The sequence below is a fragment of the Buteo buteo genome, chromosome 16 (assembly GCF_964188355.1).
Source record: "Buteo buteo chromosome 16, bButBut1.hap1.1, whole genome shotgun sequence".
NCBI classification, from domain to species: Eukaryota; Metazoa; Chordata; class Aves; order Accipitriformes; family Accipitridae; genus Buteo; species Buteo buteo.
Window position 1 is genome coordinate 5,593,438 of NC_134186.1, and position 16,552 is coordinate 5,609,989.

At 51.5% G+C, this 16,552-nt stretch overlaps 1 protein-coding gene across 2 annotated transcripts; it reads right to left on the reverse strand.

Annotated features, from left to right (window-relative positions):
- Positions 1-7,352: 7,352 nt before the first annotated feature.
- On the reverse strand, positions 7,353-16,197 carry MECR (mitochondrial trans-2-enoyl-CoA reductase). Of its 2 annotated transcripts, XM_075047675.1 has the most exons (10): positions 16,036-16,197; positions 12,958-13,055; positions 12,694-12,825; positions 10,950-11,093; positions 10,764-10,866; positions 10,402-10,504; positions 10,031-10,104; positions 9,471-9,531; positions 8,947-9,019; positions 7,353-8,593 (listed from the first exon to the last, which is right to left on the reverse strand). In XM_075047675.1, the coding sequence occupies exons 1-10, from the start codon at positions 16,167-16,169 to the stop codon at positions 8,430-8,432; spliced, it is 1,086 nt and encodes a 361-aa protein (XP_074903776.1). In that variant the 5' UTR covers positions 16,170-16,197; the 3' UTR covers positions 7,353-8,429. The 2 variants fall into 2 exon arrangements, with proteins under 2 accessions (XP_074903776.1, XP_074903777.1); XM_075047676.1 differs by lacking the exon at positions 10,031-10,104.
- Between the last annotated feature and the right edge of the window lie 355 nt (positions 16,198-16,552).

Sequence of the window (16,552 nt, forward strand, 5' to 3'; positions counted from 1 at the left end):
GTGGCGGGGCTGGGGGACAGTGAAGTCATGTTTGATTATGTCCCCAGCTTGATTGCCTTCCTCAACCAGCTCCATGACCTCTCTGAGTATGTGGCAGAAGGTGGCTGTCCCATAGAGCAAGCAGTGGTGGTGGGGTTGGGGGATGGTGAGGACACCATCCCTGATGTCCTCTATGCCCCCAGCAGCCTTGCCAGCACTACTTTTCTCAACAAGATCCACAGCTTCTTGGAGTACGTGGTGGAGGGTGACAGCCCTGAGGACCAAGAGGTGGTGGTACAGCAAGGACACCATCTTGGCTGCCAATATCCCTACTTTGACCACCATCCTTGATGAGCTCCCTGACCTCTCAGAGTATGTGGCAGAGAGCAGCTGCCCTAAGGAGCAAGTGGCAGTGAGGCTGAGGGATGGCAAGGACACTGTCCTCAACTTGACCACCTACCTCAACAAGCTCCCTGACCTCTTGGAGTACAGGGCAGGGGGAGGTTGCAACAAGGAGCAAGTGTTGGCAGTCATGTTGGTGGATGGCAAAACCACCTTTCCCGATGTCCCCGACAGCCTTGCCAGCACCGCCTTCTTCAATGAGGTTCCTGACTTCTTGGAGTACAGGGATGGAGGGCAACTGCCCCGAGGACCATGTGGTGGCGGTGCTGGGGGATGCTGACCCCTTTTGGAGGTGGAGGGTGGTGACATCCCCCTTGCTGGACCCCAAGAGGAAGCAGGGTGAGGTGGCGGTGGTCCTCCCCACCTGGCTGTCAGGGAGTCCCTTGAAGACTTCAGAGAAGAGTCCTGAGGAGACTTCAGAGGACAGTACTGTGGAGTCTTGTGAAGGGTCCTCTGGAGATTCCCCTGAAGGGTCCTTTGGAGAGTCCCCTGCTGAGCCCTCTGTGGATCCCGCTGCTGAGACCCCTGGCCAGGCCCCCGACTGCCCCCACTGTCATCCACCCCACATGGCTCAACTGGTGGAGGAGGCATTGCAGAGGCAACCCCAGGTGGTTTTGACCCACTTGCTGCTGCAGCTGGGCATTGTCTCCTGCCTGGTGATGTCCAGATTGGACAAGGTGGGCGGCAAGCAGCCCGAGCACCCTGCACTGGCTGGCACCCCCAATATACAAAAGACCTCCCCACGGGACAACATCCCACCAAAGAAGAAGAAGATGGTGATGTGCTGGATGGCAAAACACTCGAAAACCCTATGGGAGGGGAATTTGGATGGGGATGGCGCAGCGGTGGGTGGAAACGGGAAGCAGCAAGCGGAGAGCATCTGACGACAATGTGCCCAACAAGCGACCTAGAACCTGGGGGGACACCTGGGGCCAAAAGTGCCCCATGCCCACCCCCCAACCCCTCCCCCCCAACCACTGTTGATCAAGAACGGTCCAGCATCGTCCCCCCTAGCACCCATGCACAGAGAAGATCCAGGGGCAGAGACCTGCACCCACCCACTCCGGCCCCAGCCCTCTCCCATATCCCTATTTATTGCTTAATTCATTAAAAGTTTGGTGTTCGTTTCACAGTGCCTCTGCCATCACAGTGGTCATTCACGTAGCAGGAAGGGGGAGGTTTAACGCAGCCCCTGATGCATGCGTAGATCTGACCCACTTCTTCACCCCAGTATATGAGGAACACCTAATGATTCTGGATGGAGATGTTTAATCAGAACCTTAATTCCTGGAATCAGGGTAAATGAACTAGAAAGAGCTTTTAAAAATCTACCATGGAAGCCATAGACAACCGCACAGTAGATGCCACTTAAGCCTTGCAACACGAAATTTGAGGAAATCCCTAATAAGGCCTCCTTAAGAACATTGCTTCGGGGTTCAACAGACTCACGTAGACCAGATTAAATGCTCAGAGCTACCAATACAGAACAGGGAAATGAAGAGGCTATTGTATAAATTAATATTTGCACCAGGAAAAAACACATGTACAAGATCTAACGGAGCAAAAATTCAGCCTTTTCATGATTATCACAACTGTGATGTTTCCTTTCAGAAAAAGATGGGAATGAGGGAAAAGAAACCTACCTAGGTTGAAGGTAGAGCATGAACAGTTAATAAATGACCAAGAATGACTCGGTCTAGAGCGGGCAGGAAGGAGATCCCAGGATTAGGATGAATTTTATTCTGATGAAACAGCATCAAGACCCTGGAAGTGCGAAGGCTACAGAAGACTACTGAGAAGACTGCAGTCCCAAGCTTTTTGTGGGACCATTATCATGCAATGGGCCTTACCTTGGCAAAGCAACAGCAAACCAAACATTTCCACTGGAGCACTCGAAATACAAATATGTCACGAACCCAAGGGTCTCAAGTCTGTAAGACTCGGAAAGACTTAGCTGAGAAAATAATGAGTCCGACTGAACAGTATCTCCAGGACACAGAGTTCCATGGTCTGAGCACAGCACTATGCTGTAAGCTTGACTTACTGAACCTCTACTTTTCCACCCAAATGATAGTGATCTCCATAGAGATAAAGCTGCTTTAGCCAGTTACCCTCCAAAGCCCTTACATTTGTAAATCCAAATGAACAGGAGGGCTCTTCTGCAGATAGCCACAGCTAGCAGAAAGGCAATCATTTGTTAAATCCCTCTGGAAGCGCATACCAGCAGAAAACAGAATCCTTACCGGACTGTTGGCAAAACTCCTCACATCTGCAGGCCAGGGGGTACATCAGCAACCGTGGTGGTGTGCTCCCCGCCGCCGATCTGACCTGTATTTCCCATAACCCTGCTCAAGTGATAACCACCAGTGGCAGTTGTAATGGATGCATCTGGTCATGATGGCTGCATCTGTCTCAAAGTAGATTTGAGGGAAACAGATAACAACACAATTGCCAAGGGCTAATTTAGAGCAATGCACCCACCTAACCACAGTGCTGATCAATGTCCAACTCAAGCCAAGTTTGGAAGAAGCTAATGTCTGTAGTTGGTATGCAAATATGACTATGAGTCAATTATCTTACTCCATAAATAGTGGACAGCCCAGGGCCTGTTGAGCATTCCTGCATGGCAGTGGGCTGCACACAAGGATCTCCCCTTGAGTAGGGACGCCTCTCAAGGTTACTTCTTGGGGCTGAGATTCCTTGCCACAACAGATTCTCAGTAAGTGATTAATAGCATGCTAAACATTGGTATCTTAGCTGGGTGATGTAAAGGATTGATTGAGTACATATAATCCTTTAGACATAACCGTTGACCAAGTCTGGGACTAAGTCTGCATCCAGCCGCACCTAAACTCCCCTCTGAGGAGGAGCTTAGAATGCAAGAGGGTCCTTTCTGAACCTCATGACTCAATGGGAGGGTCTCCCTGGCACTCTTGTCTGACCGTGTCCTCTATGCAGTAAGTATTAAGTGAACTTGCCATCGAATCTTGTTAAACCACTGTCGCATTTACTTAGATCACTGTTTTATATCAATAAACATATTGCTACTTCTCTCTTACAAATGAAGTGCATCACTCCATCCACCAGAGCAATACATCCACACCTTTGACATTTGGGCTCCAAAAGAAAGATGGAGCCATTCTGTCCATTCTGTCACATCCTCTGAGCTTAAACTGTTGGCAGGACCTGGCTCATCCTGGGACTCAGTACCACTCAAGCACATGACCTGTAGTCCAGAAGTACCCCTGAAAAGACCTTGATGGCCTGCATTAATATACCGGCATATACTTGAGATGCAAACACTGCCAAGTCATCTCTTATTTGCATCAGGTACTGTCATGGATGAGTGGAATGCACCTCACTCAAAAGAGGGAAGTGGCAATATGTTTTATTGAAGTAAAATAATAATTTGACAGAGTTTAATAAGTTTGATGGAATTTAACAAAGTTTTAACAGTGGTTTGGCAAGGTTCAATAAGTTTGATGGCAAGGTTCACCTGATTGATTACTGCATGGAAGGAACATACAAAGGAAAATTGAGTTAAAATAATTCACACAGAGACTGGAGGTGCAAAGAGTAATGAAGACCCTCCCGTTGAGTCACAAGGTTCAGAGTGGACCCCCTTGCTTCCTAAACTCCTTCTGGAGCCTAGGTGCAGCTAGATCTAATCTTAGTCTCAGACTTGGTCAACAGTTTATGTCTAATGGAATTATCCATACAATGTTTATAGTATTTGAGTAGCTACATGGATTAGTAATGTTTCATAGTATTAATACAGCATGCTATCAGTCTCTTACTGAGGATCTGTTGTGGGTAAGTGATCTCTCTGCCTTGGAAGAATCCTTGGAAGGATCTCTCAATCTCAGGTAAGGAATCTCTAACCGTGAGAGATGTCCCTGCTCAAGGGGAGAGTCATCTCATGTGCAGTCCAGCTGCAATGCAGGGAGAGCTCAAATCGGGCCCATCCGGATGGTAATATTTATAGGATGAAGTAGTTGGCTGCTAGTCAATAGTATAGACAAGATAGATGTCTTTGTTTTAGCTCTGATACCTTGTTCTGTACTTTGGTTATCTTGCACTCCGGGGTTTCGAAACCACCTTTCAAAATATTTTTGAAGACACCTTCACTCTCTTGTACTTGAGCCCGGGGCTTTCCAGCTCACAAGTTCACCCCAAGGACATGAAGCCTGTTGCTCTTTAGTCAGCCTGAACCAAAGTACGGTTAGGAGTCACCAAATTAGCAAATTTAGCCTTACTTCTACTAAAACTTTCCTTACAGGCAGCTCATTTTCTGTGTTCATAAACTGTAGTAAAGAGCTGTTTTAGCACAATAGCTTGAACCCTGCCCACAGTGAAGAAGCCATTTCGACAAGCCCCAGTTTTCTTTCCTCCCTGCTCCCTTGCTTCCCAGAAATCAATCAATATCAAAAGCTCTGTATGAAGACTGCATAAGAAAGCTAACTGCAAGTGCCTTTACTTGTTACTATTTTTGTCAGGCATCATGCTAGGAAGAAACTAGCTTTTCCTGCTAGTTTTGCTACAGCTTCATTGCCTTAAAGACAACATTTCTTACCTCTGCTACTCCAGTACAGCCTCACAGCCCAGCAAAATCATACTTCAGGTAGGAAACCTTCACCATAAAAAAGACAGGCATGCCACAGGAGTACATTACTCTCAAAGAACAGACTCTTTCAACCACTCTTCCTTTTGCTTACCAAAGTTCAGAGAGTGTTAGAAAACAGCAACAAAAAAATCAGGATCCTCTTTCATATTTTACAGAGCCCATTAAGTTCAACGTTAAGTTCAACTCCAGTCTGTACCCCAGAGTAAGAAATGCCGTCTTAAATTTGCCAGGAAAAGGAAGGGCTTTGAACTGACAAAACCAGAGAACATTCATGAAAACACCGTCATGCAAGTACACATCCCTTATCACAGACCACCCGCACTGTCACCTAAACAATTTATGTTCTCAGCTAATTTTTGGCCACTGACATTTGGAAAATAGCACAGTTTCTTCTTCATTAATGCTGAGCATGTAGGTTGGAATTGGAGCTGGGAAGAACCCCGTATGCAGTCACCCTGGTTTCATTTGAGTACATGAGGACGAGTTCAGTTCACACTCACCAGGAACCACAGCAGGACCCATCCAGCCCTCCAAACCCCAACACCACTGTGCAGCGTCCCTAGGAGCAGTAAGTGCAGAACAAGAAACCTTCCTTCAAATTAAGGCCCACGAGGCTGCTGTTTCAACAAGATGCTCCACAGAGAATAACCTCTGCTTTAACTACACCCCAACCTCCATTCCCCATCCCCCTGCGCCGCTGCGGGGAGGAGGTGGAGAATTCAGGAGTAAAGATAAACCTGGGAAGAAGGAATGGGTGGGCGAAGAGGTTTTAAGAATTGGTTTATTTCTCACTATCCTTGTTTTGAGTTGATTGGTAGTAAGTCAAATCGATTTTGTTTCTTCCCCAAATTGAGCCTGTCTTTTGCCCATGACCATAACACCAGTGAGTGATCTCTCCCTGTTCTTGTCTCAACCCTCGAGCTTTTTGTTATATCCTCATCCCGCCAGGGCCAGGGGGGAGGAGTGAGCAAGTGGCTTCATGGTGCTTTGTCAGCAGCTGGGCTTAACCAGGACAGCCCATCGATCCAGCCTGTCCAGATGCCTCTGTAGAGCCTTCCTACCCCCAAGCAGATCAACTCTCCTGCACAACTTGGTGTCATCTGCAAACTCACTGAGGGTGCTCTCAATCCCTTTGTTCAGATCACTGATAAAGATATTAAACAGAACTGGCCCCAGTACTGAGCCCTGGGGAACACCACTTTTGACCGGCCGCCAACTGGATTTAACTCCATTCTCCACCACTCTTTGGGCTCGGCCACCCAGACAGTTTTTTACCCAGCAAAGAGCTCACCCATCCAAGCCATGAACAGCCAGGTTGCTGAAATCCCACCCCATCCCTTGGCAAGTTGTGTTAAAGCAATGTTTTTTTGCAAGTGCTGCCATGTGGATTCTCTGCTGTCTAATAGGGTTGAGTGGTGCTGAACCTCGCTTCTGAGCAGGAGCACAAGGAGTTTCTCCCCCCCCTTATTCCACTGCTGGGTTTTATGAAGGTTTATAGCACATCTTCAGGATTTTCACTCTCTGGCAAGTGTGGATGAGACTGGTTGTGGCTCTGGCTTTAGTGGTGGAGCCACTGGAGGAAGAAGGGGTAAAGGCACGCATCACGCTCACAGCATCTCATCCCCTTGCAGCTCAGTACTGAACCACCCACTTCCAAGCCTGAACCCAGGGCTGAGCAGAGGGACAGGGGTGGTTGCGGATTTGTGGGGGATAAATAACCCGGGGCTTCTCTGCCACTTGCAGTGGATCTCAGAAGGCTGGGAAGGCATGTCCCCACGCAGGCACCAGTCCCTCAGCCCAGGGCTTTGCTGGCCACAAAGCTAAGGGACATCACCAGCAGTTTCCCCCCCACTCAATATCGTAATTAAGACCAAAAATTGAAATTAAAATGAACAGTGCATTGCTTTAAAATTACTTTTGACTGGATTCGTGGCTCTTGTTCCGCAGCCCTGTTGCCCCGAGGAAGAGCCTCATCCTTCCCATTACAATTGGGGGGAAAAAAATGTGTCTTTGTCTGCCTTGGGGCACAGATCTGGGGTAAGAAATGCTGGGTTTTGTGCCCCATGGGCACTAACAGGGCAGAGCCAGCCCCATCTCACTGACAGTGGCCAGCAGCTGGCTGCCCAAAACCACATCCATCCTGCAGCTGCTTTTAGCAGGACGCTAATTGCTTATGTGCAATTGTAATTAAAGCTTTACAGGAAGGAAAATCCCCTTGATTGAGGATGGGGAAAGGGCCAGGTAACAAGGGAGCCCGGTGAATTGAGTGTGCCCATTCTCGATGCTGAGCATAACCTGCCCACCCTCACGTGCCCGACTGAGCACAGAAACATTTACTGGCAGCATCTTAAAAAAATATATGTATATTAGATATTGATTTCCAAGAGGTTCTCGTCATGATCAGTAGTGGCAGCAGGAACAGCAGCAAAACTGAATTCCAAGTCCAGGTATTGCAAAAAGCCCCCCTTGCCCTGCACGTGTCCGGCTGTGACCTGACGGGTGAGTTCTGTCCCCACCTTGAATGCCACCACGCATCCGAAGGGATGACAGCGTCTTACAGCTCCCACTGGTGCAGCAGCACTGGCAGGTATTTGGTAACTTGGTGTTTCTTTTTTATTTGCTGTTGGAACTCATTTTTGAGATGAAGTAATGCCAAGGGCTGGAAAAGCCCTTTGTACTCTCGTCCTCCAGCCTGCACGGGCATCCCCTGCCCCTGTCCTGCCAGCATTGCAGGGGCTGGGCAGGGAAAAATTTTAAAAAAATTAAAAAAATTAAAAATAAATGTTAAAATTTGTTTTTTCTCTGCAATTCAATGTGGGCAGTGTCCCCAGGCTAGGGGCACTCGGCTGCTGAACTTGGAGGGGGGGACATGGAGGTGGCTCAGAGGCTGCAGCAGTGCAGGGGGGACTGGGCCGGCTGGGAGAAGGGCAGTGACCAGCCCCGTGCTACCCTGCAAAGTCACCCAAAAGCAGCCAAAAATCACAGTACAAACAGCAGAACAACACTGACAGCTGCTAAGCCAGGCAGGAGGTGGCAGCGCAGCCCCTCCAGCCCCAAAAACACGCATGAGGGGGAACTGCTGCTCTTTTGAAACCCTGAGCCAAGCAAGCCACTCTCCCCAGGCTCCCTGAGCTTTCCCTGGTACCCAAACTCACCCCAGCTAAAGTGAGACTTAGAAGCAATTATGCACGCTTCTATCCATGCAAAGCTGCAGAGGCTTCTAAAACTTCAAGTGGGCACCCAAAAGTTTAAAAAAAAAAAAAAATAAAAAAAAAATCAATGGATCTGGAGGGTTTCTTTCCCCCCTAAGCATCTCTTTTCTGCAGACAAGGCAGGAAGGGAAAGCTTTGGCTGTGGTAGAGCAGCACCGGGCTCAGCCTGCTGCTGCCCACGAGCTGTGGCAGAAGGCGGCGTGACGAGGCGGTCAGAAGAGGAGGATCTGCTTCGAGGACGTGAAGGGCTTCATGGTGGCCTCCAGCGCTGCCTTGTAGTCCTGGAGCGGGACCTCAGTGCAGGCCGGCGCGGTGAGCTGCCCCCTCCGGATGAGCTGGCACAAGGCATCCATCATGCTGGTCAGGCTCTCCTGGTCTGCAAGGGAAGGAGGGAGCTCGCACCGTCGCGCATCCCGCGCCGTGCCAGAGCCATCGACCGACCCTGGGCAAACACCCGCCTGAAGCCATAGAGGGTCCTGGGGATGCCGGGGTGCGATGGGCTCCCAGCTCAGGCACGTGGGATGGGGCAAGAGCCCCCAACATGGTGGCACGCCACAGTCCCTACCCGAGCCACACCGCCCAGCGCCTGCGTTTCAGCTGCCCTGAGGACTATCAGCATTCACGACACAAGTAAGAACAAAGAGGATGGCACCGGCGTAGCGGTTTTGGCACCCGTTCCCGTGCTGACCTGCCGCACCGGTGCCATCCCTCAGCACCCGTCTGGCTCACCCTGCGCATGGTCCTTCTTCCACTGGGTCATCCAGAAGCCGCGGAGCCGCACGTCCCGAAAGATGAATGTGCTCTGCGGAGAGAGGGAGCCGTGTACCCAGGTGAGACCTGTGTGTCCCTTCCCAGTGTGACAGCGGTGGAAGGTGGCAGCGAGGCTCCTTGCTCCTTCGTTAGTGCTCTCATTTGTGAGTCAGGGCACATCGGGATGCGGAGATGCGACTCTGAGGCGTAGAGTCAAAGCAGGTTTGATGCCTGGCATCCGCGGGGCCATTTCACCGCTGGGATTTCACAGCAGCCCAAATCCTCCATAAATAAAGCCAAGAGACCTACACCAGGATGCAAAGCAGCTCGTCCCGTAATGGACCCCATCAGTTAAATAAAAAGAAGGTTGGAGACTCTCAATTTGCAGGCAGGGGAGAGCTGAGCTCCCATGGTGTCGAGCGGGAGCCGAGGAGACGGGGACGTCTGCAGTGGAGTAGAGGGGACATACCCTGAAGGAAATCAAGAGCATCTCCAGTACTCACCACAGGCACCATCACAGGCTGCTTTGCCATACCCCCGTAGGTGACCATGGTCCCTTTGGGCCTGGAAGAGGAAGGGGGTATTCGGTTATGCTGTCCCCAATGTGCAGCTTTGACCTTGCAACCTTTCCCTCTGCTGTCCCCAACCCCACCGCTGCACCGACGGGGCTGTTCTTGCACCAAGGGCTCCCCCAGTTACCCCTCAGACTCCACTTTCCAGAGCTCCCCTCTTGCCCCCACGCACCATCAACTGAATTTGCAGCTAAATACACCAGTTATACCTGGCCAGGACCTGGTGGACCTTCATAACTGGACCTCAGCCGCCTCCAGCCACCGGCAGCATTTGAGACACGCACTGACGATGGGTTAACTTTAAGTCACTGCTATTTTCCAAACCCACTTCTTCTTCCCTCATCTCCCCTCTCCAAAACTTCGGTGATTATCGACATCAGCTAACAACATCTCCAGCCACCTCTTGCACTCTGGGGGCTCTGGAGCAGGACCCTCCGGTGCTGGTTGCTGTCCCCAAGCCCGTGCCCAAGCCACCACTCAGCCAAACTTACTGCAGATGCCGCAGCATCTCCGTAGTGCTTTTGCCTCCGACGCAGTTCAGGGCGAGCCGGGGCTTCGGGATGCTCTGCAAGAGTTTATCAAGAAGGTTCCCAAATTTTAGGGCTCCTTTTGAGGACGGGACCATGGTTCTTGAGGGAGCAACTGCCTTAACCTCAACATTTACCTGAGGGCAGCTAAGAGTCATAGAGCTAAAATTTATGGTCTGGCCCTTGTGGTAGCAGCAAAAGCCCTCAACTTCTGAGGCTAAATCCTGATCTAGAGAGAGATTTGTCCTTCCCACCATCCCTGCACCCTTCCCCACAGTGCTGAACCACAGGGACAGCCCCAGACGGTCTCTCCAGTACGATCAGTATTGAGGTACCTTAAATATATCTTTCATTTCTGGTTTTCTCAGCATCTCCTCCGTGATGACGTGGTCTGCACCCAGGGCCATCAGCCTCTCCACCAGCTTTGGGAGATCAGGTCTGGGGGAGGAAAATAAAACAGGGCTCAATGAGCCAGAAAGCAGTGTCACCTCCTCCCTCCTGCTCAGACATAGCTCAGGGACAACAGGGCAGAGGCTGGAGGACACCTTGGAGAAGCAAACAGGAGAAAATCCTGGGTTGGATGGGCAGGATGACCAGATCCAGCTCCCAAACTTGCCCAGCCTCCTGCCAACCTCCAGCCCAGGCCGAGGGCAGCTCCTGCCCCACAGGAGACCTTCTCCTCTCCCAGGGGACCCACCTGTCCCTCACCACGTTGATGGTCTTGATGCCGGAGGCTTTGGCGATCTGGATAACAGCCTGGCCCACGCCGCTGTTGGCAGCGTTCTGGATGACAGAGTCACCTGGATATAAATAAATCCAGATTTTCATTGCAGAAGCGACTGGCAAATCCACCCGCATTTCTTTCCACTCGGCAAAGCCATACCCGGAGCCAGGGTCTCGAAGTCGGCCAGCATGCGGTACGCCGTGCAGGGGTTGACGCTCAGGGTGGCGGCACACAGCACTGGGATGTCACTGGGCACCTTCAGCAGCATCTCCTCGGGGAAGACCCCCTGCGTCCGCCACGTCCCTGGGGTACCGGCAGCATCGCAGGCGGCATGGGCAGAGCGGCGGGAAGGTGGGCAAGGAAAGGAAAATGTTATGAGACCTCAACTCATGCCATAGCCTTAACGCCGGTCGCGGCAGCATCACCACTCCGTGCACAGTCTAAATCCTGGAAAGTGAATTATGAAACATTTTTCCATATGGGCATGGCCAAAATATTGCAAGAGGCAGGGGATGGATCCCCCACTGCCTGCCAAGATTTATCACCCAGCAAAATCTAATCATCTCCCAGAGGGATAACAAGACTTGGGCTCCCTGGGCACAGGGAGTGTGCAGAGCTAATGGAAATACTCCCCATTCTGTGGATGAGCCCATATATTCAAAGCCAATTTACTTAGATTTAGTCCCTCTATGTTTATATCCAATTTAACCCGCTATCATCCATTTACTTTTTTTTTTTAATGTTTAAAAATATCACATTTGGATCTTAACTAGATAGCTTTCCTTCTCCCATTAAGTGAAAAAGCCTTTTAAGAAGAAATAGGCAAAGAAGCTGTTACACTAAACCAGAACCGACAATTTTTCTGGCCATTGGCATTTTGGAGGAGCACAAGAGACATTTGTTGGAAAATAAATTCCCATGCTTTCCCATCAGAACACTATTAAGGAGAAAACTGTAATGGGATATAACCATGACCTTGCACAGGTTAAATGCTTTAGCCTGGGTCTTTAAAGAAGCTCTAAGTAGATGTGACAAAACACAGTTGTTTCCAGAGAAGCAGATTGCTGCGATGCTTTGTAATGGCACAGAAGCCCCATAAATGGTCCATGCTATAGAAAACTAGATTCCTTCTAAATTCAAGTTTAGCATAAGCAATGGCATCACTACTGTTGCTATTGCAAGTGCTGCAGGTTTTTGCATTGCATGTGTTCTGTGCACAGGAGCCCCTTCCCCGGGGACCCCCATCCTTCCCCAGAGCCCCCTTGCATCTGCAGAGGATGAGCAGCATCACTTGCTGTGGCTGGGGATCAGATACTGAGCTTGCCTTAAAAAAACCCAAAACATTAAAAATAAAAATACATGGTGGAAATAATAAAACTTAAACCACGATATAAACAGGTAAGAAATGAAGATGCCTTTGTGCAGCTCCAGCAGTTATCCTGATGTTTCTTGTCTGAGACAATCCAGCCCATTATATTCATGATTAGGCTAATATGGCACTAAATGGGTTCCAACTGCTGCTTCCCTCGCCCAACATTCTCTAATTGAGCTTTTTTTTCCATTTTAAGTCACATCTGATTAGATGTAATTGCTGTAAGCGGGAGGGGCACGTGGCTCTACCCACACCCAGCAAAGACAGTACTTTGGAGAACAGCAGTTTTGCTCCGGAGCCCCCAAAATCCCCACACCAGCTTCCCAAGCATTGGTTTGCATGAGAGCATGACCACAGATTTGCTCTCCATGCAGGCGTCGGCAGCTCCTGGTGGGCTCGAGCATCCCAAAAATCCCCCAAGAGGATGCTTTACAGGTGGGGGGGGGGGGTGCAGAGGAGGACCTCACTGATGCGTGAGGATCCAGCAGTGCCGTGGCTCCTGGCGCCGAGGATGCCGGGGTATGCACTCACCGACTCCGGCGCCTGCCGGGATGACCCAGTCCCCGGGTTTCAGAGCCGTCACACGACGCCCGACCTCCAGCACTTCCCCGACACCTTCGTTCCCTCCCACGGCTGGCAGCGGGGAGAGGATGGCATAGGTCCCTGCCGGGAAGCCAGAGGTAAGCTGCAGACCTCATCATACCCCAGAGCGCCCTATCCCAGGAGCCACATCCGAACCCTCCAAGAGCATCACGCAAGAATTAATATGCAAAAAAGATGCAGCCAGCGCGTTACCTTGGATCATATTGATGTCAGCGGGATTGATGGGGGCTGCCAACATCTTGACGTGGACATCGGAGTCCCTCAGCTCGGCCACCTCGAGGTCCTTTAGTCTGAACAGGGAGACACAAAGGAAAAGTGCATTAATACAGGTTTGGCTGATGTCTTCTGTACCTTGTTTAAGCTGGAAAGAGATGTCCATATCTCATACGCGACGCATTAGACTTAAAATAAACAGCACCATATTCTCTATCTCATCTATATTGCTGTAGCCTGGTCTCCTCCAGCAAAGAAACTCAACATCCACCTTAGACGACCCCATCGAGACTCCTCTGTCCCCAGGGAGCAGCAGGTAGCAAAGCCCACCTCCACCCCTAAACCTCACACCCTTAGCCGGGGTTAGGAACAAACCCTCAATAGTCCTTGCACAGAAAAAAGCCCCTCCAAGAGGGATGACGTCCCCAACCCCTTTGCCACAGGGCTGTTTTAAATGCGATGAAGATGCTCTTACACCACGGGAGGAGCGGGGCTGGTTAATTTAGCTTGTCTCCCTCCCACAAACATATCCTCCTGGCATGCACTGCCCTGGGGAAATTGCAATATAAAACTTCTGGTCTTGCAAGGTGGGAGAAAAGCTCCTCCAGAAAACCCAGCACCACCACGCCACAGACCAAGGGGAAAGAGGAACTGGGAGGTTGATGACTGCCTGACCCATCTCCCAGCCAGGGCAAACCCATCTAGCGGTGCCCATTTGCAAGCTGAAGGCAATTTTAACTACATTTAAATGAGCTGGGGGCTCCGCAAAGGCTGCCAATTTTAAGAGCTGTTATTTGCTGCAAATACATGCCACTAACATGTCATTAGGAACAATACGCTAAATGTCTTTTCGTGGCTTGGCTCTGTGCTGGCAAAGGGGTTTCCTCCTCTCTTCCTCCAAGCCGCCCAGCTGATTTGGGGATGACTTCAAGGTTCGAATGAAACAGCACCGTGTGCGTGTCAGAAGGCTTTCAGCACATGGGAATTTGCGTCGCCAGCTGCAGCTCTGGCTACATCTGGTCCTACGTACGCTCCAGCACTGGGTTTGGGTGAGGGCATCAGGCTCCAGCTCTCGCTTTCAGCAGCAGCCCCCCAGACAGAAAGCCCCCAGCTTGAATCCTTGCTGAGCATCCTTGCTACACGGGTGCATCCCCAAGCGCAGAAATCCTCTGTCTGCATCATGCAAATCCCCCGCCGCTGTCACTCTGGGCGTCCCATCCCTGCACACCCATCTCAGGGACAGGTCTCTGGCTTTTGCAAGTATTTTCCTCTCCTAATTAGCAATTAGGACAATGAGACGTGAGGGAGGCTCCCAGGAGGGTCAAAAAACCTTACTTGGAGAGTCAGGCATCAGTGAGGTGCAGGATATGGCCCTGCAGTCACTGAGTATGAACAAGAGTCCTGACTTTAGTGGATTTTGCTCAAACCCACGCATTTTTGCCAAGGTTATTAATTATGAAACCAGGTGTGTGTCTAACAACCGAGCAAGAGGCAGCAGTGGCTGCTGTGCAAACCACCTGCCAGAATTGGCAGGATGAAGTTAGCTCCTTGCAAACCCGCTTCAAACCGAACCGCAAGGCTTTGGCAGGAAAACACGGTGACTCCATCCTGTTTAAGGTTTAAAGAAATTAAAAATAAAATAAAAATCAGCATTACAAGACACAGCGACCTATTCGGAGGCATTGCTGCTGATGGGCACCCGTGCCTCCCGCTCCCTGGCCCCCAGCAATGCTGTCTCCACGCTGTATGTATTTTTCTGCCTTATTAGGCAGCAAATTAAATCATTTTGGGGTTTGCCACACTCTGCATGTCTGACTAATTGAAATCCCTTCCTTTTTCTTAAATGAGGTTAAATATTGAAGTTAAAGTTAATACCACGCAGCACTTCCACACAAGCATCAGCTGGGTGCCAGCACCTTGGGCAAGAACCTACCACTCAGATTTCCATTGCATTAAAAAAAATCAGATTTATATTAGACAGACAGACAGATTTTTTTGATGGAGGCTGCTAAAAGCCAACAAACCAACAAAATCCCACATCACCGAGCAAAGTAACGCTCACTAATCTTAACAAATTCAGCAGGTTGCGCAAAAAGCCGCTGTTTCAGCTGGCGGGGGGATTTACGGCTCGTCCTGCCCCGCTTTAGTGTTATGGGAACTCGGGTATTTTCAGAAATCTGCAAAAAAGAGAAGTCATGAAGCACAAGACTGGCCTTGCACAAGCAATGGGGTGAGGGCAGCAAATCTTAGGAGCAGTCAGTGGTGACAAGCACTGTTGCACAATTAAATGGTCATAAGGAGAAGCAACTGTCCATCCCCAAAAAACCCCCGGCGGTTTGGTGTCTGGATGCACCCAGATAACGTATCAGCACCTCCTGCGTTTCTAGGGGTGACCTGAGCCGGTTCAAGCAGGGCAGCAAGTCCTTGAGGTTTCCTCCCTTGAAAAAATGAGGCATAAAATCTACCAAAATGTGACTTTCCCCTTGCAAAGCTTTTTGGCTGTTTGAGAAAGAAAATCCCGTGCCGCTCCCGAGCGCCAGCCGCTGTCCCCAAAAACCACTCGCGATCCTGGTGGGTGCGACACTGGCTTGGTCCCTTAATTGGGACCTCAAAGAGAAACCCCATCAGCGCGATGCCACCCAGGGCGGAGAGCCAGCGAGGGCTCAGACCTACCCCATCGCCCCCCAAATTCAGCAAAAATGGGCTTCCTGGGAAAAAACCGTGGGTTTAAGGCAAACTGAAGGCACGGCAGCAGGCAGGTGGGGGACGAGGGAAATGGGGGCACCCCCAGGGTCCCTTGGCACGGCCCCGGGGGGTCCTGCAGGGAGCTGCACCCCATCCCTACTCCCCCGCCCCTGGGGTGGGCAACCCCCAACACCCCCCCCCCCCTTGCAATGCACCCCCAAAGCAGCCCACCACCAGCACCCCCAGACCCACACACCTCCCCACCCCACGGTGCACCCCTCTGCTAGCCCCCACCCCATTCCTACACCCCCCCCCCGTACCTGCACCCCCCACCCCGTGTCCCCCCCCCCCCGATGTCCCCCCTGCCCTTACTGCACGACGGCCGCGGGTTCCCCGTGCCGCTCATAGAGCAGCCCCCGCGGGGGGGGGACCCGCGCCGTGGCCGAGCGCGTCCCCGCTGGGGGGGTCCGCGCCCCGCGCAGCACCCGCGCTGCCGCCCGCTGCATTCGGCTCGGCTCGGCTCGGCTCGGCTCGGCCCGGGCTCGGCTCGGCTCGGCTCCGCTCGGCTGAAGCCGGCGCGGCCACCAGTGGCGTCACGAGGGCAGCCCCGCCCCCCCGCCGGGTCGGCCACGCCCCCCTCCCGCCTTAAGGCGGCTCGGCCATACGTGCGATGAGCCGGCCAGGTCTCTGCGGGACGCCTCGGGGTTTGGGGGGGAGGGGGGATGTTTCCCGGGATTGTCCGGGCCGGAATCCGGCTTCGGGGCTGGTTTATCCCAAAAAGGCTCTTAAAAATAATAACTGTGCCGGTGTCAGTGCGGCAACTCCCCGTGCCGAGCCGTGCCAGCCCAGAGGCCTGGGTGATGGGCGCGAGAGCATCCTGCAGACCCCG

What these genes read in the sequence shown, in the direction of transcription:
- MECR (XM_075047675.1), bottom strand. Translation starts at nt 16,169, where the DNA reads ATGCAGCGGGCGGCAGCGCGGGTGCTGCGCGGGGCGCGGACCCCCCCA. An exon ending in TGACATCAATATGATCCAAG is followed by an intron (nt 12,826 to 12,957) that starts GTAACGCGCTGG and finishes GCTTCCCGGCAG; the next exon opens with GGACCTATGCCATCCTCTCC. An exon ending in GAGATGCTGCGGCATCTGCA is followed by an intron (nt 9,532 to 10,030) that starts GTAAGTTTGGCT and finishes TTCCTCTTCCAG; the next exon opens with GCCCAAAGGGACCATGGTCA.